The sequence below is a fragment of the Vitis riparia genome, chromosome 13 (assembly GCF_004353265.1).
Source record: "Vitis riparia cultivar Riparia Gloire de Montpellier isolate 1030 chromosome 13, EGFV_Vit.rip_1.0, whole genome shotgun sequence".
In the NCBI taxonomy this organism is placed as follows: domain Eukaryota; kingdom Viridiplantae; phylum Streptophyta; class Magnoliopsida; order Vitales; family Vitaceae; genus Vitis; species Vitis riparia.
Genome location: NC_048443.1, coordinates 25,625,309 through 25,648,248, shown reverse-complemented (window position 1 = coordinate 25,648,248; position 22,940 = coordinate 25,625,309). Strand labels below are relative to the sequence as shown.

The following is a 22,940-nucleotide window of genomic DNA, read 5'->3' as shown; positions in this document are numbered from 1 at the left end:
TCAAGTGTCAACTAACATTCTTGATCTCTTAGATGTGCTCATCAGGCGATGTTAGGCGGTAGCGTCGGCCCAGCCCAAAATTAATGTAGAAGGTGAGTCGTAGCCCAGCCCACATTAGAATCAAATCCATAGGCCCAAACAGCCCACAAAGGATTATGAAGCTTGGGCTTTGGAGGCACCATACGAATAACTTCAATTGTTATGAAAATTATAAAAATAAATAAATTAAATTTAAAAAAAAAAAACATCACAAAGGTCCGTTCTTAAAAAATAGTTTTTAAGTTAAAAATAATTTTAAAAAAATAAAAAAATAATATTTTTCATTTATTCTTCATATTTTATATCTATATATAATTTAAATTTTTTAAACATTCTTCATATTTTTTAATTATTACTTAGATATTAATCATATGATAAAAAGAACAATAAAAAATATACTAAATTTATTTTAAAAAATAAATTAGGGTTTGTTTGGTAACTGTTTTAAAAAATAATTATAAAAAAAGGTTTTTGAAAATTGTTATAAGCTATTTTGTAAAATAAAAGTTTATTTGAAAACTTAAAATATTTTTAAATATGTTTTAAAAATAATTTTTATGTGTAATTTTTATTTTTAATCATTCTAAATGTTTGTCTAATTAATGATCTTTGAAAACATAATGATTTATATTCTTAAAAACAAAAAACAATTTTTGGTTACCAAACAAGTTTTCGATATTTTTTATTTTAAAGATAAGAGAAATTTTATTCTTGTATTTTCTTACTTTATATACATCATTTCACTATTTATACAAGCTATAACTATTATTGAACTGTATAACAGTTTTAAAGTTTTTGAGTTACAATTGACTAACAGATGAAAAATTCTTATAGTACAATGTAGTTGATTGGTATTTCGATTACATGAGAGTTGTTGTTTATTGGTTGAGTTTTATCAAGAGAACAAAAAAATGTTTTCAAAAACAATTATCAAACAAATTTTTATTTTTGAAAAGATTTCTAACTAATGCCCATGATTATTATTTTTATAAAATGAATATGACTTGTTTAATAATGAAAATGAAAGCTTTTCTTACCTTAGGAACTAAAATGTATGAATGGACATAATAAAATTTATTTGATGAAATGGTTTATTTAAAAATTTTAAAATTATTATTATTTAATTAATATTAAATTTTAAAAATAAAATAAATTTTATTTAAAAATCAAACTAATTTTTAAAATTAAAATTAATTGCATTATTTTTTCAAAATCCTCCCATGGGATGACATCGGTTTTGATTTTGGTAGGATGTGCCCCACGTGGCTCCTCACTGGCATGTTAAGTCAGAATTTTAATCCAACAAATGCAGCATAAATAAATAAATAAATAAATAAATCATGTGCCACTCTCGTCTCCAGTTTGGATTCAAACTTAAACTTGAAGACAATAATATAATTTAAGCACATTTTAAAATTTTGTTCAAAATGATTCCTTCTCATTCATACTCATTAATAAACTATACTTTAAATTTTGTATTATTGTTATTATTATTATTATTTGAGATGGTTACATTATATCAAGCAGTTAGTGTGTCGTTTTTCCCCACCTTTCCCAACACCTTCATTTTGAAAGGATTTTAATATTCAAAGCAGGAAGATTGCCCACCTTCTACATTTGGTGTTTAAAAAGTAGGTAATGATGGAAAATAGAGCCTGAAAAACCCACTTATTTGCTATAAAAAATGTGGACCCTTCAACATCCAATCCACCAAAGGATATGGAATTCAATCCGGCTAGTAGCCACCATGATTCCTCACTATTAATAATCACTAATTCTATAATTATGATAATAATTCTTAATATTTTATTTTAAATAAACTTCATTTTGGGAATAAAATCTTCACCTGAAAATTAATACAATACTTAATGTAAATTGCATGTGTGAGGGTTTATTAAATATTTATATTAATATATAAAGAAAAAGATGGGAATTATGTAAATATGGATGAATCGAGAATTCAATAAAGTTACTTTTATGAAAATGCAGTTTTTAAAAAATAATTATCATTTCATACACCGGAATCGTACTTACCTCACATTACTCACATTAGTCAACCAATGCCAAAGGTAATTATCCCCTTAAATAATATGAAAGTTTGACTATTGGATTAAAGCTCAATATTAATTCAACTTAGAAAAAAATATATAAATAGGGTTCGTTAAAGTAGAATATCGACTCTGTCATTATTTATGTGAGTTGGATTGATATGGGTGATAACTTATATGCATATATAAGAGCATATAGATATTATTTTAGTGCATGAAATGAGAATTATTCTCTTAAAAATGCACTCTCTATTAAAATAATTTTTTGAGGTTTTTGTTTCGTGTAAGTTTACGTAAATGCCCCAAATAAAAAATGGTAAGTTGTTTGTCACCTTCATTTAAAATACATTGAAAAATAACGAAAACATGTTGTTTTTGTTTTTTAAAAATATGAATCAAAAAGAAAAAGGGGACGGTGACCACCCAGTGTGAGCTGTCCTTATGCTGAGGTCCCTAGCCACATACAATCTGCCAAGCCCTAACCGACACAAATCAATGGGGAAAGAGAATGCTATTCTAACAGCTAGTCTCGTGGGTTTTTATGCAACCATACAAAGTGATGACACCTACGACTGACAAGAGCCAAGAGCTAACTACCATGTGCGGTTTTATGAAAGGTTCCTGACACGACCCGTGAGTTTATCATGGTTGGACTCAATCGTTTATGCCATCGAGGTCATGGGCCCCATGTATCACATCTGCGAACAGTGGGGACTGATTCCACCCCACATTTTGTTTATTTATTTATTTTATTAAATATTCGTCACATCTACTTTTTCTCATCCTCCAGGAATATGTACGGGTAAAAACTCAAAAGGATAAGGTTAAATATCATTATTTTTCATCTATGAAGGGATATTTTACCATGGGACAACATGGACTGATTGCAATTTTATTTGATTATATCATCCTCTAATGATTCATAATTTACCATATAACATAATCAATTCAATAAAAAATTTAATAGGTACTACTCAACGAGCACAAAAAAAAAAAAGTGATGATCAATGTGATCCTACTATCATGAAATGCATCAATACTCAATAATTCATTAATCAAAAGATAAGAAAAAAAGGTTATAACGGTGCAATTGAAAAATATATCAATTGTAATTGTATTCCTTAAAAATAAAACCTTAAAATATAAAATAATTAAATATAAGGTTTAATACACTTTAACCTTTAACCTATCACATGTTTTTCCACATAGTCTCATTGGGTTTAAAATCGAACATATTATCCTCCAAGATTCTTAAATACCCAGTACATTTGTTAGACGGTGTTAATTTTAATTGACAAAGTTGTTACATACTATACACATAACCGAATATGTAAGAATAAATTTATAAATTCAATCACCTAATCACCTTAAACAGAACTTTTCCTTATCTTTCGTCTTCATTCTTCATTTGACGATTCAAAGGGTTAAGGCCTTAAAGGAATAATAAGGACAAAAGATAAGGAAAAGCTCTACTTGAAACTTTTGAATGATTGAATTTATAAATTTACCTTACTTATTTAGTCACATGTACAACACATGATATTTCCGTACATTAAAACTAACACCCTTTAACCAAAAAAATCACAATTCTAAAAATTAAGAAGTTTTGAGGACAATATGTTTGATTTTAAACCAGCATAACAATATGTAAAACAAGCAATAGATTAAAGAATAAAGTATATTAAACTACAAACAAATACATGACATAAAAACTCGAGCTCCCGATATAATGTTGATCTCAAATTGCTACAAATCCAAAAAAATGTAGAATATGGAGCGCGTGTTGATTTTAAAAAGTTTAATACCATTAATGCATAATGCGCCCTTGGTGCCACATACTACTCTATCCCAATGTGACTCACGTGGTCAAGGTCGTCTCTGGATCTTGTTTTAATGGCCGGGCCGCCGGGGAAACGAAGGAATTTTTCCAAAGATATCTATCTCCACATTTAGTAAATGCGCCACCCTCTCACATGTGGAAATATATTAAACGAAATAATCTCCAAAAGTAGAGGTGAATCAAAAAAGTTGTTGGTCTATTGTTACCTTTTCTTCTATTGAAAAAGGTATCTTCAACGTTACCATATTTTTGATATTTCAAAATTTGTATTAAATATAAATTAATTTTTTTATAAATCAAAATATAATTTTAAATAATTTCTTTTTTTTTTTTAATCCTCTCATAAAAATAATATAAGAATTTGGTCAGTGGTACCTCAACGGACAGCATGTGTGTGAGTCCTGAGGCATCTGGTACACAGACACTAGGAAGCAAAGTAACACCTCAAAAGAGGACCCTTACCCAAAGCAAAGCTGTTGATGACTTGGTATTTTGTCAAAGCACCCCACCACATGTCAACGCCTAATATTTGTTAGGTTATTTGCATGAAATCTTGGCGTCTACCTCAATTTATGCCACCTCCCAACTCCAAATGCCTTCGTGTTGGTGTAAAGCCACTGCCCACAGGTTTGAAACTTTAATTTGAAAGCCTAATGACAACTATTTTGAATCAGATCGGTTGTATATTATAAATACCATTTTTAGTTAAACAATCTATCATTTAATTTACTTTTTTATAAATATGACGACAATCGTAAATATTTATATCCTGAAATAACTTCCAAATAAATCTATTACTCCACGGGGATTTCAATACACTCTTGTATTGAGTTCTGTATCCATTACCGTATTTACATTCAACTTAACGCGTATTAAAGAAATTAACCCCTTTTTAAAGGAATCTTGATACCGCAATAATTTGGGTAAATTTAAGAAAGAGAGGCAGGCAGGAAAGTTTTATCAAGTAGTGGTGTTCCGCCAATTTCCGAAACAGCCCCGAAACATCCCTGAAAAAGACATGACCCCGGAGCGGACGTGAACCGATCTATTTGACCCGTAAAAGGGACGCCCAATTAAATCAAATTTCAAATCCGCCAAAGGCCGTGGTAGTTATCCAAACCCCTCAGTATAAATAGCTCAGATCTTTTCTTTACCAACGCCCTTATTCCACCTCAGACTCTGACGCGACGAAAGCGCGAGCCTCGAAACTCGCTGAGTCGACTCTCGTTAAGCCGTCGAAGCTCGCCGGCGTCGTGAGTCTAGCTCGTTTCTGAACTCTTCCGGCCCGGAATTCAGATCTGAGTGGATCTAGGTAATTCGCTGGTAATTTTGGTTTCTGCATGATTGGTTGTGAATTTTGTTAGATCTGTGGTTTTGGATGATGCGTTTGAAGGTGTGTTGAGGTTTTTGAGATTTGTACGGCGTCGTTTGGTCCGTTTTTGAGTGGGTTGTGTGCATCCTGGGACGAATCTGACAATGTAGTTTCATATGATTCTTTGAATGTTTGGTCTGTTTTTCGCTCTTACGTCAGTCTTTGAATGTTTCATATGATTCTTGCCGGACGCAACGGGAGAAGCAGATTACTGAAGTTTTAATGAAAATTCTCAAAAGCTCTTTCCTTTTTAGAAAGATTATATTATACCCCATGCATTCTAACCCGATTCGTCCCTCTCCCTTTGATTTTTGTTTGATCTAAGCTCTGGTATGTTTTTTGAATCTAAAATCCTGGTATTCACTCATTCTCTCTCTCTCTAACAGCTGTTAAAATTGCAGGGAAATTGTCAAAAATTGATTATTTTTCCTTCATTTTTTCGATCATCCAATGGCACCGACATATTGTGTGTGTGCTTTCCTTTTCTTCAAACACTCAAGTCAGTGAAACTGACAGATTGTGCTGGAACCTGCTTTTCGTAGGTTCTCTCTTTTTTTTTTTTGGTTTTACTTGGGTTTTCAGAACGAAAGTGCAGGCCATACCACCATTTTTACAACCTTACTGGGTGGGAGGTGGTGTAAAAGTGTTGGTGCATGTACTACCACCCTCTTAGAAAAAGATTTAACTAGGATGTGATTATGCTTTTCTTTGGGCTTATATATTATTTTATAAGACTTTGGGATGTTTACTATGTTTTATTTTCTCAATTTTGATGTCATTAGTTGTTTGGGGTTTCAAAATTTGAAGATAGTGTCGACCTTTTCTCCTTTTCGAAGGGAAAGTGAAGTCAGGGGACCCAGTGAGTGAATGGGCTTAGGGTTGTGGTTTCTCCTTTGCTTGAAGTTCTGTTGGTGTTCTTTACTTAATCTGTTGGGGATGGCCCTTTGTTTTTTCAAAATTTGGATCACACACATAAAATGCTGTTTACTTGTTTCATTAGTAGAACGAACAAAAGACTACAGCTGGATGTATTAAAACGTTTTTGTCAGGAAGGACATTATAATTCTTGTATGTGTGAGGAGAATATTTAGGCTTGTAATGGATTTCAAAGTGATATATTATATTACTAAAAAAACCTGGTTGATTGTGCATTACTAAATAATGATTAGAAAAACACTTTTATGATGATCATGCTGCTGAACAATTTAGAAAAACTAGAAAAATCATATCATGCCACTATGTTAATGATATGAACTTTTTTTCTGTTTGTAATTTTTAGAACTAAATTGTGCAATGTTTATAAGATTATCGCCAAATCACTTTTAACATAACCAAACAGATAAAAGAATGCTTTTTTGTATGGATAAGAATTTAACTTTAAGATGCTGCCAAGTTTAGCAATCTTTTTTTTGAACAGGCAAAATGGCACTTTCAGTGTCAAGATAGCACTTTCAGCATTAGAATTTAGAAGTGCTTCTGAAACTTAGTTAACTCTATTTTTTTTCCTACGTATAGCCTTTCCTTCAAATGATATCATGAATATAGCAAGGGAGAAATCTATTGAACTTCTTGTGGTTATGAACCAATTTATAGTCCAGTGCTTAATTTATTCTAGTATTTAATTTGTAAAGAAAATGCTTGCAAACTTCACACATTGTTGTGCCAGTGCTACTAAATTTCTTAAACTTAATTACCTTTTCTTGTTATTGTCAAAGTTGGCACTGCCACATTCTGTTCAAGCAATTCAAGAAAGGAGCAATTCAGAAAGCATTTTCCTTCGTCAAATGGTTGAAAACAGTGGTTACTGCTTTCAATTTATATGTTGGGCATGTGGAAATTGTGAGATAAGGTGTAGTAGTTATAAGGCTTTGTCAAGTTGAGTAAGTGTTGTAATATTAGTGTTGGTGAGCCCAATTAGAAGTAGTAAGGCTTTGTTAAGTTGAGTTTCTTGCACTTTATTTTTGTGGAAAGTACCCACAAAGATTTAAGCTATGCAGAGCTTCTTTGAATTCTTTTAGTTTGACATTACCTACTGTCTTATTGTTATAGCTACCTGTCTCAAAGGTATCTGAAGAAATTATTGAACCCTTTGTCATTGTGATTCTATTGGTGAGTCTGATTTTTATATTCTCTATATCCATATGTTAATAGTTGGAGTTTGGTGAGAGTATCTTGGGAATTTTGAGAATTGCAAAAAGGGATTGGCTTAGCCAAGCTCAGATAGTAAGGATGAGTTTTCTCAATTTGTTTTTTATTTTGGTAACATTTAAATTAAACCATCTGGCGACTCACTTGAAGCAATAGTTTAATTTGCACCTAGATTCTGGTCTGCCTTCCATATCCAAGTGCAATATCTCATCAAAGAATTTATTGTTTTTTCTATTCACATTAAAAAATCCAGGCCGTGGTTTAGCTGGAACTTGTTTCCTTATACCAGCTAATGCGCTTGGACGGGTCTTCACTTACTCCCTTAGCTATGGTTTTTATTATGACGTGATACTTTTGGCGGTTTTCTTCAATGGATGCCATTAAATCCCGGGCACTTTATTTTTGACTTCTGTCATACACCGGTGTTCTCTCCTCTTTCATGCATCTGTTGAACTCGTGTCAAGTTTGATGAACACCCGTCAGCAGAGCTTTGAAAGTTTTGCATTGTAGATGAGCTTGAGTGTTGTCATCTTTGTTGATGTACAAATGTCAATGCAGAGTCATGTATGGGTGTATCTTTCATCCTTTCACGTAAATAAATAGAGGGATGGGCATCTATCTACCAGCAATTTAGTTTGTGATAAATTGCTACTTATATTCTCACTGTATGATCTACAGGAAAAGCACGGGACACCACAATGAAGGCACTGATTCTCGTTGGGGGGTTTGGGACACGGTTGAGGCCATTGACACTCAGTGTCCCTAAGCCGCTTGTTGATTTTGCTAACAAACCCATGATCCTGCATCAGGTATTTATTGATATGCATGTTCTATCCTGTCAGATAAAACTTTATATGTGTGTTCTTTTTGTCTATGTCCAACAATTTAGTTAAATTGAAGCCTGTTTCTTGGGTGGCCCTTCCTTATAAACTGTTTGGATTGCCATGCTATTTGTTTGCACTGAGTTTCTGGAATTTTAGTATGGTGAATTAGTTTCATCATGCTAAGATTTTGTTAGATCAAAATCTGAAGCAGGGATATAGCATCCCTGTAAGAGAACTTCTATATATTGTGCAATGAGTTCCTGTTCTAGTGGATGTATGGTTTGTGCTCTGTGTCTCTTATGTGTTTTAACCATCAGCTGATAAATCTTTTGAATATTATCAGATAGAGGCTCTAAAAGCTGTTGGAGTGAGTGAAGTGGTTTTGGCCATCAATTATCAACCAGAGGTAAAAGAATTAAGCCCTTAAGAATGAATTCCTTTGCTAAAAAGTTTCATTCAATGTTCAAAAAAGTCGGTGATGCAGTTAAGCTAAATTTTGGTGAACTAATGAGCTTGCATGTTGTTTCCACAGGTGATGCTGAACTTCCTGAAGGAATTCGAGGCAAAGCTTGGTATCACGATCACATGCTCCCAAGAGACTGAGCCACTAGGCACTGCTGGTCCTCTGGCTCTGGCTAGGGACAAACTGATAGATGATTCTGGTGAGCCATTTTTTGTGCTTAACAGTGATGTTATAAGTGAGTATCCATTCAAAGAAATGATTGAATTCCATAAAGCCCATGGAGGAGAGGCTTCCATTATGGTAACCAAGGTAAGCTTCTTGTTCTAGGATTAGTTTTACATCTAGCTTCCTTTGAAACATCTTGAAATTTTGAGGCAAAGTCAACTTGATTGAAAATCATTTTGTTTACTCAATAGGTGGATGAACCTTCGAAGTATGGTGTGGTGGTTATGGAAGAATCAATTGGGAGAGTTGATAGATTTGTAGAAAAGCCAAAGCTATTTGTCGGTAACAAGATCAATGCTGGAATTTACTTGTTGAATCCTTCTGTACTAGATCGAATTGAGCTGAGGCCCACCTCAATTGAGAAAGAGGTATTCCCAAAGATTGCAGCAGAGAAGAAGCTATATGCAATGGTCTTACCAGGGTTCTGGATGGACATTGGACAGCCAAGGGACTACATCACAGGCCTGAGACTCTACCTAGACTCCTTGAGAAAGAAGTCTTCTTCTAAATTGGCTTCTGGGGCCCACATCGTTGGAAATGTTCTGGTGGATGAGAGCGCCAAAATTGGAGAAGGATGTCTGATTGGTCCTGATGTTGCCATTGGCCCAGGTTGCGTGGTTGAGGCTGGAGTCAGGCTCTCTCGCTGCACAGTGATGCGTGGAGTACGCATCAAGAAGCATGCATGCATTTCCAGTAGCATCATCGGGTGGCACTCCACTGTTGGCCAGTGGGCTCGTGTGGAGAACATGACCATACTTGGAGAAGATGTTCATGTGTGCGATGAAATCTACAGCAATGGAGGCGTCGTTCTGCCTCACAAAGAGATCAAATCTAGCATCTTGAAGCCAGAGATAGTCATGTGAATCAACAGTGTTCTGTCTCACACTGCTTAGACGGTAGTTAAGTTATTTAAGTTCTTTTTTGAGTTTGGAATGTCTTTGCTCCTTCACCTATGCAAGTGTAAAAGTTTGCTTTCTGCCAGTCCAATCCGAATGTTGTGAGCTTATCAAGGGTCAGTGTCCTGTTATGGAAGGTCATAAGTCATAATTAATGGCGTGAATTGTGTAATAATCCTAGTGTATATAGAAATAAAAACCATCAGCTTGTCTCTTTTATCATCTGTACGAGTATTACAATTTTAGCATTTCCAGAATAATGATATCCCTCTTGCATACAGATGCCTGGGTCTCTCTTGTATCAGGTGGCCTTTGTGTATTTTTCAACAGAATTGCAGCAGTACAATTTCCCAACCCAGACACTGACTCTGTCGTTGCTGAGATGCATGTTTGTTCTTCTTCCCTTCACAAGCATCTGCTTTTTTCTGATGAGCAATAGTGTGTGTGTGTAGCCCTGTTTCAGATCCATGTCTTCTTCCGCTAGCTTAATGGAGGGGACACGTCAAGATATACTTTATAATCATGAATAAGACAGGTATCCACAAAGAAGGCAACTTGAATCAATCCATATCATGGCCCCATATTGATTGCATTGCTGGTCTTTCGAAGAGCAAAATCCTACACCAAGACATTCAAAATCAGTGGTGGTGTGGGAAGAAATGGTTGTCGGATGTTGTTTAATGCTTGTTTGCAACCCTACTAATTTTTGGATCCAACTCTATTAATGCCACAAATGGTGGAAATTTGGGTACATTCCCATGATTTGATGCCATGCAAACAAGAAAAGGCGCCATAAATTACAAGCCATTATTTAGAGGTAGAGGTCTTAATCCAAAGACTTTCAGTGAAATTGTTTGTTTGCATTCCTACTCAAATTTTAAATACAAATCACAATCAGGGAGTGATTGGTGGGATGTCTATTGCCGCCTAGTGATTAAATTGTGGTATAAGATAAGTTGGCATTCTAATCTCTCAACAATCAACACTGACATCATCTATAATTTTAATGCTTGGATTCCATTGCTGAAAACAACGTTTCCCAGTAAAGCATGCCATATTAATTAGCGTAATGTGAAGTAGCTGAAAAGAAAAGAAAGAAAGGCGAAGGGGACAATGTCCCTACCATGTGAGCATGGCACCCATATATACAGAGTGTTGACTTGGATGTCTTTTACCAATCTCTTTCAAGTTTCAATCAATAGTAAATAAATCCCTGCGTGCATAAGTGGGTGATATGTTGAAATCAAACTGATATGGAGCAGTTTTATTTATATTCTGTTATGTCCCCGAAATTCGAAGAGAAAACCATGGTATTTTATATAAGATAGAACTTAAATTTATGAACATGGGAAAGAAACATTTTCCTGAACAGGGAAATATAAACCAACTCCAAGAAAATGGAAAGTTCGAAAAATAACTCTATGTACATGGCAATGGAGAAGAATGAGTCATTCAAACTGAGCACAACAGCCAAAACATGACATAAGAAGATATGGCCAGGAGGAACCAGGAGATGAAGGCCAAAGCTACAGAAATTTGGAATTTGGTGCAGGGAGGATGGATTATTGAGCTGCAGAAATTCAAGTCTCTTGCATACAGGAGAACCACACCAGCCGACGCGCTTGCAGCTGCAAGCGAGAGGAGAGATGTCACCTGCATTTTAGATTATTATTGCAGTAATTAGTTAAGTTTATATCAAAAGAATGGAAACAAATGTTATGATTCCAAACAGCAATCTGATTCTCCAAGTAATCAGAATCTCTGCATTAGTATCCAGTGAAGCACGTTGATGGCTACAAGGATTAAAACCTCCCTATCTCAATGCTATACAATATGGCAAATTGGTTAAATTGTGCACATTGACAGAGTCTATGTTTAGGCATTATTTGGTCATGGGAATCAATCTTAACTCAGGAATGAAACGGGAAAAAGATCGTGCAAAAGTCAAGAGTGTTAACAATGGAGTTCAACTAATTTATTTATTTATTTTAAAAAAGATTTAGGGATGCACTTGATTTTGATTTTGGACTCCATGGGAAGGGGTATGCCACACAAAGAAAAATAGAAAATAACAGATATTATTATTTCAGGAATATATTGAAGTAATTTGGCATTTTTCAAATAATTCAGTAGTTCTTCACAACATTCATGGTGAGCTTGAATTTACAATTTTCCCATGCAATTAAGTTTGGCTCCATCTGCAATGGAAAACTCAAGTGTAATTTGTAAACCCTTTAAATATTCATATTAATTTATTCTGGTGTTGCAGTTGGTGCCAAAACTGTAAATGTTTTGTAGAAATTGAAAGGTAAAAAGGGACAGAAGGATATAATAAGTGCATTACAACATTCTCAATGTGAAATAATTGCATTCTCACAAAGGACCCTTCAAAAGGAGCAATTTTTGTAGGTTCTCTTGTGTACAGGGTAGGACCAATAGACTAAAATTAGAAGCAATTAAGAGAGATTGAAATTAGAAAAAAAAAAAAAAAAAGAAGAGTTAAGGGAGTATATTGATCAGATTCATCTGTAATGGGTTAAACATAGACGAGAGAGAGGCTTGTAAACCCTGGTCTTGTTTTGTTAATCTACAATGAAGGCAGGTTGCTCATGTTTTCTAACATAGGATGCCCATTGTGAAATAACCCCTGGCACACCCATGGAGACAACAGACACAGCTTGCAAGTTTGCTTTGATTTCTGTCATTTTAATGGGTAATTTGATGCTTAAAGAAAACACAATACAAAGATACACAACAATGAACCTGACAATGATTAAAAAAATGGCAAATAATTTGACATGAATCAAGGAAACCTTATTTATTGTTTAATTACTTCAAAGCCAGGGCAGGAGCTCCAAGAGAGAATGTGATTGCTTCAGAAGTGATGGAAAGCATTGACTATATATTGAGATGGACTGAAAGGTTTCTCTTTGGGTTTGGTATGCAAGAATAGGAATGGAAATAAAATGAAACTGGAGGTGAATCGTAATATCATGTGGAAGAGAGAAATCAAAATCTTAGAAAGAATGAGATTTGGTTTACATAAGAATGAACTTCTGATCAATATTTTCAGAACCAAACCGGTCATTGAACCAAAAAAGTTACCGGTTCACGGTTCACTAGTCGGACCAGCAGTCGGACCAGTGACGTCATAAATATATAATTTATAATTATTAAAATTTAAAATAATTATAAAAATAAAAATAATAATTTATATATTATTTAAAAATTAAAATTTTATTTAAAAATCAGAAAATTAGTTTCAAATTTAAAATTCATATTAAAATCATAATTTTAATTTAATATTTAAAAATTTAAAATTCATTTTTAAATAAAAACTTATTGTAAAATCTGAAATTTATTTAAAATTGTAATATTTTTATTAATTTAAATTAAAATAATAAGTTTTAAACATGAAGTAAAAAAATAATAAATATAAAAAAAATAAATAATAGTGAGATGACGTAAAAATTAATTAAAAAAAAAAATTAGAAGAAAGGAAGGGCAAAAAGGGGAACAAATTTTCACTTTTTTGGGGGGTTCCAGACTTTAGTGGGTTGTTGGGAGGGTTAGGAGGAGGGGGGTATTCCGGCGGGCAAAAAATGGAAGCTTTTTCGATGCGTGGGTTCTAGTGGGGGGTGGGTGGGTTTCCAGTCACTTTCCGGTGAGGGGTGGGGGGTGGGTTCTGACATGCAAAAGGGGGAAGCAACAGTGGAGAAAAAAAAAAAAGTTGAACCGGATGGTTCAGAGGGAACCGTCCAGTTCATCCGGTTCACCGGTCGGACCACCGGTTTAACCAGACCAATTCCGGTCTAACCACTTTCCGATCCATTTGATCGGACCGGACTGGTTTTTAAAACCATGCTTCTGATTTCTATTCACAATTCTAAAATAATAATAATAATAATAACAATAATAATGCAAACACAATAATGAGTGGGAAATGGAATGGATTTCTTATTCTCTTTCTCTATTCCAGCATTTCAAACATGCCCTAGGGTCTATGAGAAACTCAGAAGTGCTAGGTTTCCAAGGTTGTTTGAGTCAAGGGTGGACCTTTGAAATTTTTTTAGTGATTAAGATTGTATTCAATCCACCACTAGGAAAACCCTGGTAATTTTATTCTGTTTTGTTGATTTCACACCAGTTGCTGCCATTAACATTGAATGGTCTTCTTATTTTGAGATATAAGCCATGCCCATAGAAGAGGTCACAAGGAAAGTGCATTCCCTTGTCTTTACTCTTTAGTTTGAATTTCTATTTTAATCAGCTTGATTGGAGTTAACAACATAAACAAGTTTGCATACTGTTGAGTTTTGATAGATGCATTTAGTCTTTTCAGTCACACTACATCAAAATTCCATGCAAATGTAGTAACAAAAAGCGAATTTCCACTCACTTGAAATGGGTAACTGCAGACCCTGATTAAAACAGTTTCTCAAAAATTCAAGCATGTGCCATAAAAGCAAACAAACAAAACTACATAATTAAATACTCAGTTATCATTGGTATACATTATGGACCAATATCCTAACAACTTAAGCTTTTAGGAAAGTTGGTAACATCAACATGGTATTAGAGCAATGTTTAATTAAAGATTTCAAGTGTGAGTTTCTCCTAATGCTCATTTCTCCCATCTATTTATCTGAAATTCATAATTATGGATTTGTCTAATGATATCCCACATCAGATGAAGGAAAAAGTTTCTAACATTATATATGTATGGGTTCCTCTTAACGGTGTAGAAAGGTTTAAAAGCCGTGAGAGCCTAGAGCGGATAATAGCTACACAGTTAGGAGTATGTCGTTACAAATGGTATTAAAGTCAATCTCCATCCCCATTGTACGAGTTTGTTTGGCCCTATAAGGTTTGTTTGACCCTACAATCCTATAGGACACAACGAGGATGTTGTGTATGCATGGAGGGGAGGGGGGTTGATTGTGATATCCCATATTGGATAGGAGAAAAAGTTTTTGACGCTATATATGTATGAACTTCTCTTAACTGTGTAGATGCATTATAAAGTTGTGAGAACCCATTGTGCAAGTATGATACAACATGTGAAGAAGGGTATTAGCCCCATATACATTGTGGGTGCATATTCTAACAATTTAAGCTTTTGGGGAAGTTGGTATCTTAACATACTCTGTGTAAAAGTTCTACTTTGCATTAAATGGATTGAGAAAAGAGGAAGAAAATAAAAATCGGTTCAGAAAAAGACTGTCTTTAAGTGATCAGAACTACAGAAAACTTAATTGGTAGTTGTTAACTGAAATCAAGAGAAAGAGAAGGTTACATAAAGAAAAGCTGCAACTTCACAAAAAGCAATCAAAGTACCTAACATTATCTCCCTTGCAGAGTCACATTTGAGATACAAAGCTACTTACACTAGAACTCAAAATCACAAAATTTGATAAGCAATGGTCAACATGTTTGGATTCATTTATTGATAATTTGTTTCTTCCATTTAATTTCATTTAAAAAATTCTCTAGTTGTTTTGATTGTGCAACTGCCCCAGCTTGTGAGCAACAGATCTTCAAAATTAGGAAAACAAATTAGATAAAATAACTAAGTAATTCTCTTCTAATTAGACTGCATGTATACAGAAATATGCACACGTCTCAGAATTCTGTTAGATAACGTTCATGCGCTAGCAAAATTATGACTAACTTTATGAAGTTTAAAAGAAGAAAGTTACCCAATCACCAACAACAAATAGGCTCAGCAAGACAGGATGTTGAAGGTTTCTTCTTAATCTTAAAGCTTGCATATCAACGCACGCAAGTGCGAAACTCCACAGGATTTGAAGGCCCATGGAGGCAATTAAGTAGCTGAATCCAAAGAAAAAAAAAAAACCAAAATAAGACCTGTGATATACAAGCAGTGGTGCTTTACCAGTTATTTACAGAAAAAACCCATCAAAAAGGGAAACTTCCATGTGTATCAAACCAGCCACAATAGCAGAATTATTGCTTTAAGCATTATATGAGAACATGACACCACCCTATTAGCAGATTTGAAGACCAAAGACCTGTACCCAGACAAGTTGTGCAAGAACCACTGTTTTCCTTGGCTTTTAATTAATAGTCTTCCAAGATTTTGGCCATGTAAAGATACCTAGCAGATAACCTAGAAGGGGGATTTCTTTTCCTAGGAAAGGTTATGAAAACTGGGCATGAGAAGAAAGATGAATGAAATGAAACAAAATATAATAATTTGAGGTATGAAGTCACAATGTATGAAGATTACTAGTGAGCTTCCCTCATGGTAAAGTAAACATCAGGGCATTGTTTGTGCTTCTCTGGAACTGGCAGAAAAAAGCATTTAAACCACTATTCAGTTTTCTGAGGACCTGTTGTTTACAGAGGGCACTAATATGAAAAATATTCTAAGAGAGAAAAACCTCATTCAAATGACATAGCTAGAAAACCATATTTTTAGTTCTGGGTGCATTTGTTATCATCATAATGGATTAGGAAATGTATTTTCAACTTCTGGAAAAATCAATCATAACAAGCACAGAATAAAATTGAGAGAAGCCATCAAGAGATTCAATCACCTATCAAAAACAATTAAAAGATTGAACATGGAAGTCACAAGTATCAGAGGTAACTTAAAAGTCCATCAGTTCAAGATGGTGCCAATTCTCCAACTTACACTTTGAGGACTTCAGATAGGGAATAACCATTTAATAATTCAACTGAAATGGTTTCAAAATGAAGTAGACATCCTTAAGATAGGAAATCTAGGAATGATTGCAAGAGGATTAGAAAATTACAAATATTGGATTACAGACATGGTTTCTCAACATTAATTCATATTGTGGATTGCTAGAAGACTTCAACTTAGAAACTGAACTCAAAATGCAAACTTAATCCAACTAAATGATGTCACTAAACTTGTAGACTAAATCAAAGTCAACAAATCGACCAAACAACCAAACAACCTGTTTCACCTCTGATCAGAATCATACCACATGACACTAGATCACTCCCCAACTCAATTTGCTACTTTCAAATAATCATTTGATTCAGTTTAGATTTCTATGAAAAGGGAAAAGAAAAGAAAAATCAAAGGTTCCAATACTCACTCATTTATCAAGTTCAAAGATACTATTGGTATTGAGCAAAGATTACTAAATCAATACTCAGCTGGCTCACCATACTTGGAACCAATAATGACAAAGAGATAAGATACATAATCCAACTTGTAGGCAATGGTGTGACTCCAATCATGTATATTCTTTTAACATTTAGTCCTTAGTCCACTAGATACTAACCTCCACGATAAAATCTAAAGTGATCTTACTTCCATTCCGTCAGGTACTATTCTATTTCAGAATTTTTTCTAGTAAATTATGGCCCAAATTTCTATAGAAAAGGGAAATCAAAGATGTAAACTTCTGAATCGGAGCTTAGCTGCAGCAGTACATGCTGCTCAATCCTTCTATTTTTGGAAACAGATTTTTTCACCATCTTTACAATGTCCCTAAATGCTACTGGTAAATACTACAAATCATTTGTGGCAAACACCATTGAAGGGTTTTAAATGCTCTTTTCTTTTATTGTTCATTTTTCTCATAAATCAGCTTGGGGAAGAAGGGTAGGTGTGGTTAAGTAAATATGCTCTAAAGATTCAATTAACCAAGGCGACATGTAATTTATACAAGCGATGTAGAAACATAGACAACATCAAAACAACAGAACAAAGAAAATGCAAACAAATTTAATGGCAGAAAGAGTAAAATTTACCAGAAGGTACGATTAATAGGGACCTCTGAAGCAAAGACCATCATCCCAATTGAAGAAGCAGCAAACAAACACTGTCCTAGTCTAAGAACAAACCCACTCATGCTCCCTGGGCCCCCAAACAACATGTTCATCTCTTTCTCTCTTTCTCACACACACAGATTTTTGTTCTTCCAATGGCCTTTTCCCAATATAAAAGGGGCCTAAGGAAGCCCTAAATTTGAAAAACATTGTTATGAATGCGACTTTCAGAAACGAAAACTCAAATTTTTAACAGATTTTGCATTTATGACCCAAAATGGAATTTTTTGCAGTATTTATTGATTTTCAAAAATATATATAAAAAAATGATTTATTAAATGACAATTTTAGCAAAACAAGCAAAACAAAACAGAGGCGAAACCACTAAAATATGGTGCTTTTGAAAAAATGGAGTTTTTTTACTATATTTTTAATGTTAATTTCCATTTTGCCATTTGTAAAGACCAATAAAGCATTGAATTACACAGGTCAGATCCATTGCATAGTTTGTGCTTCAGCTTGACAGCAGTATAGAATCTTTTCTTTGCCGTTGAAAATACCCAAAAAACAAAGGAAAGAAGACCGTCAAAGAACCAGATTATTTAACAAAATTTCCTAAATTAAAACAGTGTTTGGAACCAAAAAAAAAAAAGAAGGAAAATGTACAAATTGAATTAGAATTAATAAAATTTCAATATTTGGAAGTAACAAACTTTATAATGAAAATAAATTGGTAGAGAAGAAATTCGACTACCATTTTTAAGTGAAGAGCTTATTTTTCTCTCTTTGCTGATTGTAAATTTCTTTTACATGTGAAACATCACAAATAATCTTGTCATTTGGATTCTAAAATATAAAATAAAATAATAAATTGCTGAACCACAGGCTGCACAAATAATTGTTTCCTTTTTAGAATTAAATTCTGCATGTAAACAACATATCCCATAAATAAGATCCTTTCTTTTTAGAAATTAAATTTCTCATGTTGTACTACATGCAAATATGAGTGTATTCCTCTAGTGTGTGTTATTGTTATTATTATTATCAGCAATTCCTTGTGTTGTTGGCTCATTGCTTAATAGCTTAACCTTTTAGGTCATATCAATAGCTTAACATAGTATTAGAGCCTTATTTTATGGGAGGTCATGAGTTTGAACTTGATTGATAGCATAGTAAATTTCATTCAAGGTGGAAGTTGGACTAGCCTCTAATATGCTTGGCAAGCTTGGCCTCATACTTGAGATAGGACGGTAGAGAGAAAAGAATATAGAAAAGTAAATATAAGTCCTAAAATAAACACAAGTTCATAATTTAATAGATTTATCTTCATTCGTACCACTAAAGAGTTATCAGGTACCACAATCAAAGGGCTTATAATCAAGCCTCTCAAGTGGAAGCTTTTACTCATTCCAAATAACAAAAGAGAGATCAAAGTAGGGATAATTAGTAAAGAGGCTTGGTTAGTGGAGTTGTGGGACTCTTCAGGAGAGGAAGGGGTTTGGAGCCCTAGGTTCTCTAGGCCCTTCAATGACTGGGAGGTGGAGAGATTACTTTCGACAATCCGGGGAAGGAGGCTTAATCCTCATTTGGAAGATAGAGTGCTGTGGAAAGAGACTAAGGATGGGATTTTCTCAGTTGAATCTCTTTATAGTGCTCTAGTTTCAAGAAGTGTTGTTCAGTTTCCTAATAGCATTATTTGGAGTCCCTGTGCTCCTACCAAAGTGGGTTTTTTTGCTTGGGAAGCCTCTTGGGGTAGGGTGTTAACTTTGGATCAACTTAAAAAGAGGGGGTGGACAATCTATAACTGATAAGGCTGATTCTCTCTTTCCCTTCATCTACTCTTATAAGCATGATAGAAACCATTGCAGAACCTTGATTGACACGTTAATGACTTAGGAAATGTGAAGTCATGCAATGGTCCCAAGGTTGCCAAAATTAATAAGAAGCCTAATTTCAATTTCAAATAGTCAACAGATGCACCATAATACTTACTTCCCCCTGAACAAAAACTTTTCTCATCCTTGAGCGTTGTAAGCTAGTGCATGAAGACAACAATGGGGGTTGTGAATTTTCAGCTCCCATCAATTCATGGCATGTAATAGCTTGAATCTTCAAATCTCTAGAAGTGATCCACCTGAGGTCTGGGCACTAACCCTTCACCTATGGAGTAATCATAGTCTGAACAGTAGGTATCAAACTTGAACTTTGAAGGTCCAAGCTTCCTAAATTGCCAGCTAAACTCTGACAGAGTAACAAAGAGCTGCAGGAATTGCAGGAATTTAGAACTCTTCCCTTTTCAGTCTACCCTGATCCACCTGGAACGTGGCTCAAGTTTGGGCCCTCTCTCTCTAGATAATTGCATCCTGATGGATATGTTTCGTTTTTGTTTTTGTTTTTTTTTCTCTGTGGAAAATAACTGATTTCATTGTTGGATACTTCTCAACCAGGCAATTTGTCCCAATTCAACTAATTCAATGGTGCCATTGCCTCAACAGTCAAACACTTGCTTTCTTATCATACTTGGATATAAAAAATTATACCTAAATAAGAAAACTTAAATCCAGTATTAATCTAGTGGTTGATCAAATAGGATTTGTGTGACTCTAGTCATTCATATTGTTATAACATTTCAAACTAGTCTGCTAGATGATACCATACATGATACACTTCTAAGTGAGCCTCTAAACTAGGTCTTAAGATTTTCCTTCACTTTGAAGGGGTTCCTGCTGAAAAGTCAACTACAACCACACTCAATCCTTGATTAGTTTCTTTTTCCTTTCTGCTACTTGCAGTTCCTTCATTGATTTACACCTATAGGAAGTAAGCTTTTCCAATGTGTTTTCTACCTGCAAATTGCTCGTGCTTGAACAGTATTCAGACAGTCCAGAAACCAACAAATATTGACAGGCGGTTTGTAACTTATTGTCAGAGACCAGTAGCTCTATAGCTAGTCAACAAAATTGAAACATAAAGCTAAAAATCCTCCTAAAGAACCCATTAATACCATATATCACTAAATGGAAGAAATGATTTATATCAAACTCCAAATATTTTCCCATAATAAGAATGCTGAATGTTCACCATCCACACTTGGTTAACCTCCATTCAGCTGCCTTAACACAACTATTCTCACTTTCTTTTTGGGTGTTTCCAGCAGAAAAACAAAATAAAACAATAAATTCTAAATTTCCTTTTCCTCTCTATTCCTCATTTCCCTCATCAATTAAAGGAAGTGTCAAAGCAATCATTTAAAAAGGATTCAGCAAGACCATGACAACAGTCAAATTTCTGTTAGCAAGTAGACAATAGACAGAACCCATAGACATAAAAAATAACATAACATAACATAACATAACAAAAACACAACTAATTTGATAGCAGACAAGAGTGAAATTTACCAGAAGGCAGTGGAAGCAGAATACCCAGAAGCAGATAGCATTATCCCAATAGAAGAAGCAGCAAAAGAACACTGTCCCATTCTCAGAACAAGCCCACTCAGCCTCCCTGGGCTCCCAAACAACACTTTCATCCTCTCTCTAGAACTTCTTTTCTCCAAAAAGCTACTCTCTCTTCCAAGAGCCCTTTCCCAAAACAAGAAAGGCCCCTCTGGAAGCCCTAAATTTCAAAAACAAAATCCATGAATTCCAAACAGAAATCGCCCACTTTTGGAGAGATTGGGGTCTCTGAGAATGGTTTTCATGCTTTGTTGGCATTCAACGACAAAAACAAAAGCCGAGTAGAAAAACTGTTACTTTTAGAAAGATTGAGGGCTTTTATTTATTCATTTTTAAATTATTGGGGCCAGTTTATATATCTGTAAAGTGTAAAGGAGGCATTTTGAATTATTAAAAATATGGTAGCAGTTCAGGTTGATTTGGTTTTCTCCTGCTTTAATCTAAAAAATTACAGAGTCATAATTTTCAATAGTCCACGTCACAAAACTCCAAAAATTGAATTATACCTAAACGTGACATAATATTGTTTATTTAATTTTTTTAATAAAAATAAATAATAAAATTCATATAATATGACGCACACAAATGATGGAGACTAGGCTTCCATTAAATCTATATAATTAATTTATATAATATAAGAAATAAATTTTCATTTTGATGGTCCATAATTAGAGTTGATGAATATTACTTTAAAAATATTAAATATTAAATTGACCACCATACCCACAATTAATAGTGCCTTTCATAGGAAAAAGGAAAGGGTTAGAATGAAGTGATATTTATGACGATCATATTTTGACTTTTAATGTTTTAATTGAGGGTTCTAAGATTTTTCTAGTTTTATTAATTGTTATATTTTTTTCTTAAAGAAATCATGAATTTTTCTTGGGCAATATTAAAAATTTCATAGAAAACTTATAATGGCTTGTCAAACAAAGGCCAAGAAAAAAAAAAAAATACTAAAGGAAATGATTTTTTTATGTTTGACGCTATTATGAAAAATATGAAAGAAAGTGAAATATAATTAAAATTAACAATAAATTTATATATTTTAAATTATTTAATCTTTATATAGATGGATTAATTGAGTGAAATGAATTTGAAGTATTATATAAAAATAATTTATTAATTTTAAATTTATTTTTTATTTTTTTTCTATTTTTTCTCTTTATTTTATTTCCCTCGCATTTTCCCTCGCACTTTCCGAGATCCAAACAAGAGAAAAAAGAGGACGGATATGATTGACATAATATTCACAATTGGATTCAAAAAAACATAACCTTTGGGTAATTTGGTAAAGATAAAATTACTCAAATAAAGTATAAAATTAAAATAAATATAAATAATCCCATTCACCTGAAAATCATAAATAAATAAACAAATAAATATATATATATATATATATATATATATATATATATATATATATATATATATATATATATATATATATATATATATACTTATAATAAAAACTAATAATTTTGAAAATAGTGAAATATATAGTTATTGAAATCCAAATGGATTTAAATAATAAAATTTTATTTTATTTTAATAATTAAAAGTTACATATTTAATAAAATTAAAATTACAAAAATTTAATAATTTTTTTTATATTATTTAATATAATATAATAAAATATATTAAAATTTTTAATTATTTTAATCTTAATAATATATAAATTATATATTTATGATATATAATTCATCGATTCGATAACTACACCATGAAACGATAAGTTTATCGATTTAATATTCAGTTGGGTTCTGAAAATATTGGTGGTGAAAGGGGGAAAACGTTGGGTGGTAATTTTAGCCTCCAGAGTCCAGTGAGAATCATCTTTATGTTTTTGAAGGGTGA

General features: G+C 33.4%; 2 protein-coding genes across 4 annotated transcripts; one reads left to right on the top strand and one right to left on the bottom strand.

Annotated features, from left to right (window-relative positions):
• The first annotated feature begins 5,081 nt into the window (after positions 1 to 5,081).
• LOC117928071 (mannose-1-phosphate guanylyltransferase 1) lies at positions 5,082 to 10,079 on the top strand. 2 transcript variants are annotated; one of them, XM_034847861.1, is made up of 6 exons: positions 5,082 to 5,239; positions 7,349 to 7,408; positions 8,126 to 8,256; positions 8,615 to 8,677; positions 8,804 to 9,043; positions 9,151 to 10,077. In XM_034847861.1, exons 3-6 carry the CDS (start codon positions 8,146 to 8,148, stop codon positions 9,820 to 9,822), a joined length of 1,086 nt encoding a protein of 361 aa, XP_034703752.1. In that variant the 5' UTR covers positions 5,082 to 5,239; positions 7,349 to 7,408; positions 8,126 to 8,145; the 3' UTR covers positions 9,823 to 10,077. The 2 variants fall into 2 exon arrangements, with proteins under 2 accessions (XP_034703752.1, XP_034703751.1); XM_034847860.1 differs by lacking the exon at positions 7,349 to 7,408 and having other exon boundaries at positions 9,151 to 10,079.
• On the bottom strand, positions 10,020 to 21,346 carry LOC117928072 (CASP-like protein 5B2). Of its 2 annotated transcripts, XM_034847863.1 has the most exons (4): positions 21,024 to 21,346; positions 15,555 to 15,687; positions 11,274 to 11,508; positions 10,020 to 10,473 (listed from the first exon to the last, which is right to left on the bottom strand). In XM_034847863.1, the coding sequence occupies exons 1-3, from the start codon at positions 21,152 to 21,154 to the stop codon at positions 11,308 to 11,310; spliced, it is 465 nt and encodes a 154-aa protein (XP_034703754.1). In that variant the 5' UTR covers positions 21,155 to 21,346; the 3' UTR covers positions 10,020 to 10,473; positions 11,274 to 11,307. The 2 variants fall into 2 exon arrangements, with proteins under 2 accessions (XP_034703754.1, XP_034703753.1); XM_034847862.1 differs by lacking the exon at positions 10,020 to 10,473 and having other exon boundaries at positions 11,148 to 11,508.
• Between the last annotated feature and the right edge of the window lie 1,594 nt (positions 21,347 to 22,940).